Below are 10,656 nucleotides of genomic sequence, written 5' to 3'. Positions count from 1 at the left end.
TTTATTGAAATCATATCTGCATTGAAATATATTGTAGAGTAATATCTTATATTTTGGAGTATCTTTAAAGACCACACAATGCTGCAGTGTATTAAATACTTCTTAGCCACATTGTTACTGGTAATGTGGAAGTGTTTTCAGCTGCTCATACAAAAAGCCATCACCTCCTCTCTGTTCTATTGTTATCTGTGTTCAGCTGCTGTGTGTCTCTATGTAAAGAAGAATAGATGTCACAAACATGGAATGCAGCTACAACAGATGATTTCAGCACTCTCACAGGTGAACAAAACAAAACATAGACAGCTCTTTCTGCAAAAGCCTGCCGCTTCAAGACCTGAACTGGATATGCTGCAGTAGGTAATTTACTATAATAGTAAGACTGACTGTTCTGCACTGCTGTCCACTAGATTAGATTAGATATTGTCTATGAATATCTGTTGATTTTATTTTTTAACGCCTTGCTTTGGTATCATATACACAATGTGATATTCATGAACACTGAATACTTGGAGACAAGATTGTTTCTGAAACTTCCTTGAACCAAATGCTCACAGCTTCTATAACTGTTCTATGCAACCTTTTAGTCTGCTGTTTATTATACGTAATTTTACTATTTGTGCCCTTATTTAAATATATAGTTCTTCTTTTAGTTCCTGTATCCTGCATGGTGGTTTTAATTATGTAACCTGCATTAGCCCAGTGGAATATAGTTGAATGCAATAAATAAAATAATGTTACTGTCAACTTTTGTCATTTAATCAATCAAAGAGACTCGGGCAAGTCCTAAATGTGTGCATCCTTTGTTTGACTATGTATAACTGGACTGTGATATTACAAGAAAATAAACCAAGGATTTATGGTTATTATAATTTAAACACTTCTGTTAAAAATATAAGTTTTTGCATCTATTTGTGTGAGATCAGAAGTGTTGCTTTACTATAGATTTCAGAGAAAATCTTAATATGTGTTTTCTCTTTCCTTTTTCAGGTTCAGTTAATGAAGATGTTTTCATTTAGTGGGAGGTCATTTGTATTTGATCCAGTTCCCAGACCCCACAAATAAATGGGAATTATTGAAACCATTGGTAAAGGAACATATGGCAAAGTTTTTAAAGTTATGCACAAGGAAAATGGGAGCAAAGCAGCTGTGAAAAATCTTGGATCCATTTCATGTAAGTTATGTGAAAGCCTTATTTTGAATTGTCTTTATTCAAATGATCACTAAATTCATTATGTTCCATTAGGTCTATTTCTATAACCTCATTCATTGCTTTTTTTTCAGATTCAGATCCCATTCTAATCTATCACATAATGAGTTGTCTATGTTGTGCATACTTGTCCGATGATTCTTTGAATTAAAGGAACCCTAAAAACCCAAAGATTATACTTTTTTAAACAACTTTCAAATTTACTTCTATTATTTAATTTGCTTTATTCTTTAGATATCCTTTACTGAAAAGCATATCTAGATAGGCTCACTAGCTGCTGATTGGTGGCTGAAAATAGATGCTTTGTGTGATTGGCTCACCCCATGTGCATTGATATTCTTTCAACAAAGGATATCTAAATAATGAAGCAAATTAGATAATAGAAGTAAATTGGAATGTTGTTTAAAACTGTATTCTTACCCAAATCATGAAAGATAAATCTGGGGTTAAGTGTCCCTTTAAGGATCCTGACCAGCTATAGTCAAATAAATAAAAAAAAAACTTTTTCATACCAACCTTGGAACAATTTTGCTTAAAATCTTTTTTAAAGAAGGTTAAAGCTCATGCAGAAGAGAAGATAACACAGTTAGTAAAACATGGGACAAAACATTCTTTAGATATATCAGTGAAAGAAGAAAAAATAAGGTAGGAATAGTAAAATTGAAATCAGTTGACGGTAAGAATAATAGAAGGAGATTAGCAGATTGCAGACTGTCTCAATGATTACTTCTGTTCTGTTTTCACAAAGATTGTGAAGATACAATGTCTACATTTAAAGGGATGCTACGAAAAATAGAAACAAGCTTAACAGTAATCTTTTTACAGAGGATGAGGTTTTGTTAGCATTATCAAAAATAAATGTTAAAAAGGCAGTGGGTCCTGATAATATTCATCCAAGGGTTTTAAAGAACTTCGATCAGTGCTAACTGTCCCATTAACTGATCTGTTTAATCAGTCACTATTAACAGGAGCTGTCCCAGATGATTGGAGAATAGCAAATGTAATACCTCTTCATAAAAAGGGCAGTAGAGAAGAGATCTGGCAAACTACAGGCCAGTTAGTTTACTTCAGTAGTAGGGAAATTAATGGAAAGCCTCTTAAAAGAATTATGACTTACATAAAGACAAACAATTTAGAGGACCAAAATCAGCATGGTTTTACTTCAGGGAGATCATGTCAGACTAATCTAATGACTTCTTTGATAATGTAACAAAGTATTAGAGAAGGGTGGAGCAGTTGATGTAGCATATCTAGATTTCAGCAACGCATTTGACACCCGTCCCACACAATAAACTAATTCCAAAACTGTATCTCCCTTAGTGTAGATTCAAAAATTGTGAACTGGGTGGAATGCTGGCTTAATGACAGAAAACAAAGTGTCTTAGTAAATGGAGTTCATCAGCAGAGGGGGCTGTTACTAGTGGTGTTCCTCAGGGGTCAGTTCCTGGGGCCTGTTTTGTTTAACATATTTATCTGCGATATCAGCAAAGGGCTACAGGGGAAAGTATGTCTCCTTTGCAGATGATACAAAAATTTGTAACAGAGTGGATGTTCCAGGGGGGGTAGACCAAAATGAGAAGTGATATACAACAATTGGAGGATTGGACAAACGACTGGGATCTAAAGTTTAACACAGCAAAAGTGTAAAATAATGCATTTAGGGAAGAAAAAATCCAAATGTTAATTACAGACTGAATGACACTTTACTGATGCTACAGATGAGGAACAGGACTTGGGAATTATTATTTCAGATGATTTAAAATTAGTAAACAATGTAGTAATGCAGTGAGTAAGACTAGCAGAATGCTTGGATGTAGTGGTAAAGGTATTTGCAGCAGAAATAGTAAGGTTCTTACGCACTTTATAGATCATTAGTTAGGCCTCATCTTGAGTATTGTGTGCAGTTCTGGAGGCCCATATCTTCAGAAGGATATTAACAAACTTGAAATTTGTGCAAAGGAGGGCTACCAAAAATGGTACATGGTCTAAAAATAAAATTACCAGGATAGGCTCAATGACCTAAATATGTATAGCTTAGAGGAGAGAAGGGAAGAGGTGATAAGATAGCAACTTTCAAGTACATTAAAGGGTTTAGTAAAATGAGGCTGTGGGTATTTTACATAAAATGGAAAATTCAAGAACAAGGGGTCATGAGCTCAAGCTAAAGGGTAGTAGATTCAGGAGTAATTTGAGGAAGCCACTTCTTTACCAGAAAGAGTGATTGATTTTATGGAATAAACTTCCTCAGAGGTAAGTAGCAACAAACACTGTGGGGGACTTTAAAAAATGCATGGGACAAGCATAAGGGTATCCTACGAACTAGATAAGTTTATACTTAGACTTGCTGGGCCTATGGCTCTTATCTGCGTCAATATCTAAGTGCTTTTAGTTCTTGAAAACCCATTTTGGCCATTTTTACACATTTTTTGCATTTTGCATATTTTTGGGGATGTCACTTTTGCACACTCACTGCACATTTGAACAATCATTTTCTGGTTTAATTAAAATGTTTAAACTAGTGAACAAATCACAATTGTATATAATATGTTCCATATGTTCATTTATGGTTGAAACTGTGTTTGGATGATAAATCTTTACACCAAATGAAAGTAAAGTGTTAAACTGAACATTTCATGTATTGATTTTGTTTAAAGGGACATAGAGAGTATATCTAGATAGACTCAGAACCAGTTCACATGTCTTGGCAACTATATTGAAGCAGTACAGCAAGCAAAGAGAGGAAAGAACATCATACTGGCACACTAAAGTCAGCAGGAGAAAGGGTGTGTATACCAGAGATCAATACAAAAGTAGGGACAGAGGAAGCCTGGAGAAAATAAAACAACTTTTATTAGGTAGTTAACACAAACAACTCACTTAAAAACAAGTAAAAACTATAAACACAAAGGCCCTCTACTCCCAAAGTCTGATCCAAATGGAATCCAAATAACAAATACGGACACGATTGCAAGTGAGCATTATTTCACGCTCACGCACTAATTCAGCTAGAAGTAGGTTTTTGCACTGTGTCGGGTAGCGTCATATTACAAGTTGAAAGTAAAAAGTTTTTCACTCATATGCTAACCCGATGTATGCACAAAAAAATATTTTGAATATTGTGATCAATATGGGGGAAATAAAAAATATTCCCCCATAGAAGTCAATGAAGCACAAAAAGTAGGGGGGAAAAAACATAACACACCTACTTGTGCGTAACCAGATTGTATGTTCTCAAGTGAGCTAACCTGACATAAAAATATGAATATTCTTCATTCCAATTCTTCTACAATAGCAAGAATGTTCTATTTATTCATAAATACACATTTTTTGATGGTATTTTGGAACAATATTATATATGTACCTATAAAATATACATGAATATATATACAGTACAGGTGTGTGTGTGTATAAATATATATATATAAATTCAAATCCTTTCTTCAAATCCACCCACCAAAAGCCAAATGCTGGGTGCAGAAATGTAACCAATAATTCCTCCAAAGTAATGCACTCACAGGTCTTTCTCATCAAACAAGCAAGGTTTATTTAACGTTTTCAGAGATTGAGGCCTACTTATCAAGCCGTCAACTGTGCTGGATTCGCCGGCACCGATACGCTCGCCTAATATCGCCCTAACATCGCGGGCCACAGACCTGAATATGCTCTCCATATATATAAAAAAAGCTGTCAAAAAGCTGCGCAAAAAGTACGGGGGCGATGAGCAGTGGATGTTGTTAACTAAACAGTCATCGATCTCGCTGCTATTCGGCTTTTTCCCAACTTTATTTATATCCTGTCACTAAACACCGCCCACTATACTAAAATATTTAACCCCTATCCGCCTGCTCCCGGACCACTGCCGCAACTAAATAAATTGTATTAACCCCTATTCTGCCTGCTCCCGGACCCCGCCGCAACTAAATAAAGTTATTAACCCCTATCCCACTGCTCCCGGAGCCCACCGCAACTCTAATACCGTTATTGACCCATATCCAGCTGCTCCCCGAGCCCACTGCAACTAAATAAATGTAATAAGCCCCTGGCCTACCATATCACTACCATTACTAAACCTATTAACCCTAACCGCCAGCCCCCCCACCATCACCATAAACTAAATTGAGCTATTAACCCCTAAATCTACACAACCCTCTAACCTTTATATTAAATATTAACTCATCCCTATCTTATAATAAATTTAAACTTACCTTTAGAATTAAATTAAACTATATTAAACTACTAATTAACTACCCTAACTATTATTCCTACAATTACATTAAACTATATTAAACTACTAATTAATCTACCCTAACTATTATACTAAAATTAATTAAACTATATAAATCCCCATAAACCCCACAAAAATCAAGCTTTAAACCTAACGTCCAAATTTATGCCCCAACTATCCTTATCCCCTAGTGTCCATACCTTTTGTAAAATGTGTGGAAAGAGATGTAGGTGATATAGGAGTATCAGGTATAGTGAGCGATAATTTAAGTAAAAAGAGAGAAGAGCTCTAAAAGAATTGATGAGTTTAAAAAAGAAATTCAGATCAAACATCGATAAGGGTGGTAATATTGTCATCCTTTAACCAGGCTGACTATGTAAAAGAAGTCTTGAGACAGCTAGTGTAAGAGAACAATATGAGGCTGTCACTAGACAAATCTATGAAAATTCTTGTGATGATCTATTCATCATTCTGAGGCAAGCAAAAGATGTCAGGGTTAATAACCTAAAAAAGAATTTGAATTTCTAAATCCGACTCACCCCAGTAGCACCTACTTTTTACTGCATCCCCAAAGTGCACCAAAAGCATCACACATCCCACGGGACGTCCCATAGTGTCGGGCATTGGGGGACCCACAGAGGGGATAAGTAGATATGTAGATTTTTTTCTATGTCCCTTCCTTAACTGGAATTGTCCTCCTATGTGCAAGACACGGGGGATGTTTTTAAGAAAATTGGATAAGATTAAAATGGAGCCAGATATGCTCCCTGCTTACTCTTGATGTGGAGTCACTGTACTCTTCTATCCCACATAAGGTAGGCTTGGAAGCAGCCGAATATTTCCTTAAACTACGTGGAGAAGAGTACAGTGACAACACTACCCTTAGTACTCAAATTGTTGGAATTTGTGTTAACTAATAACATATTTATGTTTGATGGCAAATTTTATAGACAGTTAAGAGGCACAGCCATGGGTGCGGCGTGCGCCCCCACCTATGCCTGTCTCCATCTGGGTGTCTGGGAGGCAGTTGATGTCTTTCCAGGAATTAGATATATGGGTGGAGGCTCACGTCGCCCTATGGCTGCGCTATGTGGATGACATCCTGGTCTTGTGGAAAGGGGATGACAGTTTCGGCCAATAAATTTGTTGAGATATTGAACAAAAAACAACAGAAATTTGTTCCTAACTCACCACAATAAGTAATAAGGGAAACTACCTTTTTGGATCTCAAATTGACTATAGAAAATGGAATTATTAAAAAGTAAAGTGTTTCGAAAAGATAACAGCAACTAATAATCTGTTATATGGCTCTAGTCATCACCCGGAAGCGTTTAAAAATGGTATTCCAGTGGGACAGTTCTTGAGGCCTCAAGAGATGCTGTTCCACTGAACCAGATTTTGAAAAGCAGGCCAGTGAGATGGCTCAGAGGTTTCTTCAGAGGAGGATACTCTAAAATCAAGTAAGGAAAGGATGGCTTAGGGCTAGGCAGAAACCCAGAAATGAATTACTATATAGAGCAACTGAAAAGCCTAAGGAAGAGACTGAAATTCGTCTAATAACTAAATATAATTCCCACTTGGAATAAATTGCGTAACATCCTTAACAAACATTGGCACATTTTATCAAATGACAGTTCAATTGCTAAATATATTTCTGAGTACCCACTGCTCACAGCCAAAAGAGCACCCAGCATTAAGGATAAATTAGTCCATAGTGAGTTCCAAAGAGATACCCCAAAAAATTGGCTAACACAGGCACAAACTAGGAAGGGTTGCGAACCTTGTGGCAGATGTGTGTACTGCAAGTACATTGTTAAAGCCTCAAATTTTTGCACTGAATATTCTGAAAGGTCTTACCACATAAATGAAAGAATAGTCTGCAACACCACAAATGTAATCTATATGTTACACTGTTCGTGTCCCAAATTCTATATTGGGAAAACGACACGAGAATTAAAAGAAAGAGTGAGGGAACACAGAGATAGCATTAAGGACAAGGAGTCGGACAGTCCAGTTGCCAGACATTTCCAAAAAATGCATAATTCTGATTATTCTCTCCTTAGAGTACTGGGTATTGAGCATATCAAGCCAAGGAGGAGAGGAGGTAATATTGACCATCCTATTGCTCCCAGCACGAGTCACGCCTCGGATGCACAGACTTAACACCCTCTCTCCCCTTGGTTTGAATGAAAAATTGAAATTTTCTTGTTTTCTGTAAATATTCCTTAACTACACATTACACTGCTTAACATATGCTTGTCTTAGAAGTGAGCATCTTGATATGTTCACATAAGTGTTTTTCAGTGTAAAAATTAAAGCTATAGCTTAAGGCTGTATATCATTATGTAACAAGCAACTTCCCAAAAATTTGGAAATTGTAATATGCTATATTGTATAGTTTAGTTGTATATTAAATGTATCTAGGTATTTAATTGTAGCCATTGAAATCTTACATGCATTATACATTCCCCTTTAAAATTCATGAAGGGGGTGTAACTTTGTATCTGCACTAGTGTTATAAAGTTTGTTGTGGTAGTATAATCAGGACACTTCTGATGAAGCCCTGAGTTCAGCCCGGAAAGGGGGAGGGCGAGAAACGCGTAATGTTTTGAACAAGACACAGTGTGGAGGACGCCAGCATGGTGGATTTGCTGTGAATCTGGCGATATCAAGTTCGAATATCTGAGCAAGTGAAGAGCTGCATAGGCAGAATACACCGCTGCAAGTCACACCACGGATGAGATCCTGCCAGGTAATACCGTAGAGTGTGTGAAGAGAGCGAAGGTAAGCCATGCAGTAATAAGTCTTGCACTCTGAAAGTTTGAAGTTTGATGTGTCACTTGCACATGGGATTAAGTTTTCAACGGTGTAATTACCACTCTTGGACTCTCATACTATTGTCTCAAATCCGGTACCGGATCAAACATACACCAATGAGATATCAAGGACAGTATTCTGTCTAAACTATAACCGGAGCGTGTTCTTAACACTCAAGTGCCCGGTATTAGGGATGGACTTTCTCATGAGTCGACATTAACCTTGCATATGCTAGCCCACAGATATCAGTAGTGCACTACACTTGCAACCTGTATTTTGTAATTTGATTATTGCCATTATTCTCAGCATGTACCTTTCTGGCTATGTTTTTATTAAAATGTATATGTTCAGCAAACCTGTTTAGGATGTCATTTCCAAGTATACTGTAGGGTTGTTTTGGTGCGGCCAGTAATCCGCTTTAGCTCTTTTAGAATTGTTAGAGCTCTTTTCTAACTGATTTGGTTATATACATTTAGGATTGCCAGCACAATACGCTTTACCCTTACAATATATCTGTGTGCACCCTATCCCCAGTATAACAAACTATATAAATCTATATTAAACTATTAATTAACCTACCCTAACTATTATACAAAAATTACATTAAACTACAAATTAAATTAACTATATTACATTTCTAAAAACCTAACCCTACTCAAATTATTTACATCTACTATAAAGTATAAAAGAATTACTAAGTTACAAAAAACTAACAACTAAGGTACACAAAATAAAAAATACTAAGTTACAACCCCCCCACTAAATTACACAAAATAAAAAATAAACTATCAAATATTTAAACTAATTACACCTAATCTCATAGCTCATCAAAATAAAAAAGCCCTCCCAAAATAAAAAAAAACATAGCCTACAATAAACTACCAATGGCCCTTGAAAGGGCCTTTTGTGGGGCATTGCCCCAAAGAAATCATCTCTTTTACCTGTAAATGAAAATACAAATACCCCCAACAGTGAAACCCACCACCCACACAACCAACCAACCCCCACAAAAAAAACCTATCTAAAAAACCTAAGCTCCCCATTGCCCTAAAAAGGGCATTTGTATGGGCATTGCCCTTAAAAGGGCATTTAGCTCTTTTTCAGCCCAAACCCCTAATCTAAAATAGACGGCATCTTCTATCTTCATCCATCCGGCGCGGAGCGGCTCGATCTTCAAGACAACCAGCGCGGAGCATCCTCTTCTGACGATTGGCTATTCTAATCAGCCAATAGAATGCAAGCTCAATCCTATTGGCTGATTGGATCAGCCAGTAGGATGAAAGCTCAATCCTTTTGGCTGATTGCAACAGCCAATAGGAATTTTTCAACTTTAATTCCTATTGGCTGATAGAATCAGCCAATCAGAATGTAAGGGATGCCATTTGGATGACGTCATTTAAAGGGAAACTTCATTGTTCAGAAGATGTTGTCGGAAGAGGATGCTCAGCGCGGAATTTCTTGAACATGGAGCCGCTCCGCACCGGATGGATGAAGATAGAAGATGCCGTCTGGATGAAGACTTCTGCCGGTTGGATGAAGACTTCAACCCGCTTGGATGAAGACTTCTGCCGGCTTCGCTGAGGACTTCTGCTACTTCGTTGAGGATGGATGTCGGGTCTTCAATAACTGTAAGTGGATCTTCAGGGGTTAGTGTTAGGTTTTTTAAGGGTTTATTGGGTGGGTTTTAATTTTAGATTGGGGGTTTAGGCTGAAAAAGAGCTAAATGCCCTTTTAAGGGCAATGGGGAGCTTAGGTTTTTTAGATTTTATTTGGGGGGGTTGGTTGTGTGGGTGGTGGGTTTTACTGTTGGGGGTATTTGTATTTTTATTTACAGGTAAAAGAGCTGATTTCTTTGGGCAATGCCCCGCAAAAGGCCCTTTTAAGGGCCATTGGTAGTTTATTGTAGGCTAGGGTTTTTTTTTATTTTGGGTGTGATTTTTCATTTTCATAGGGCTCTTAGATTAGGTGTAATTAGTTTAAATATTTGATAGTTTATTTTTTATTTTGTGTACTTAGTGTTCGTTTTTTTTTGTAACTTAGTAATATTTAAATAGTAGATTTAATAATTTGAGTAGGGTTAGGTGCAATATTTTGGGTAGGTTTAATTAATAGTTTAATATAGATTTAATTTAATTTCTTAAAGGTAAGTTTTACATTTATATATAAAGATAGGGATGAGTAAATATTTAATATAAAGTTAGCGGTTTGTTAGGTTTAGGGGTTAGAAGCTTAATTTAGTTTATGGCGATGTGGGGGGCTGGCGGTTTAGGGGTTAATATGTTTAGTTAGTGGTAGTGATGTGGGAGGACAGAGGTTTAGGGGTTAATACATTTATTTAGTTGCGGAGGGCTCCGGGAGCGGGGTATAGGGTTTAATAACTTTATTTAGTTGCGGCGATGTCCGGGAG

General features: G+C 36.8%; 1 protein-coding gene across 1 annotated transcript in view; it reads left to right on the top strand.

Moving 5' to 3' along the window:
- The first annotated feature begins 999 nt into the window (after positions 1-999).
- The window catches only part of MYO3A (myosin IIIA), a 499,205-nt gene continuing 489,548 nt past the window's right edge, over positions 1,000-10,656 (top strand). Inside the window, 2 exon segments of the mRNA XM_053715695.1 lie at positions 1,000-1,149; positions 1,151-1,171. Of these exon segments, the coding sequence (XP_053571670.1) occupies positions 1,003-1,149; positions 1,151-1,171 (168 nt within the window). The 5' untranslated portion in view covers positions 1,000-1,002.

This window comes from Bombina bombina, chromosome 5 (assembly GCF_027579735.1).
Source record: "Bombina bombina isolate aBomBom1 chromosome 5, aBomBom1.pri, whole genome shotgun sequence".
Classification (NCBI taxonomy): Eukaryota; Metazoa; Chordata; class Amphibia; order Anura; family Bombinatoridae; genus Bombina; species Bombina bombina.
The sequence above is the reverse complement of the archived record's forward strand: the minus strand, read 5'-3'. Positions and strand labels throughout refer to the sequence as shown.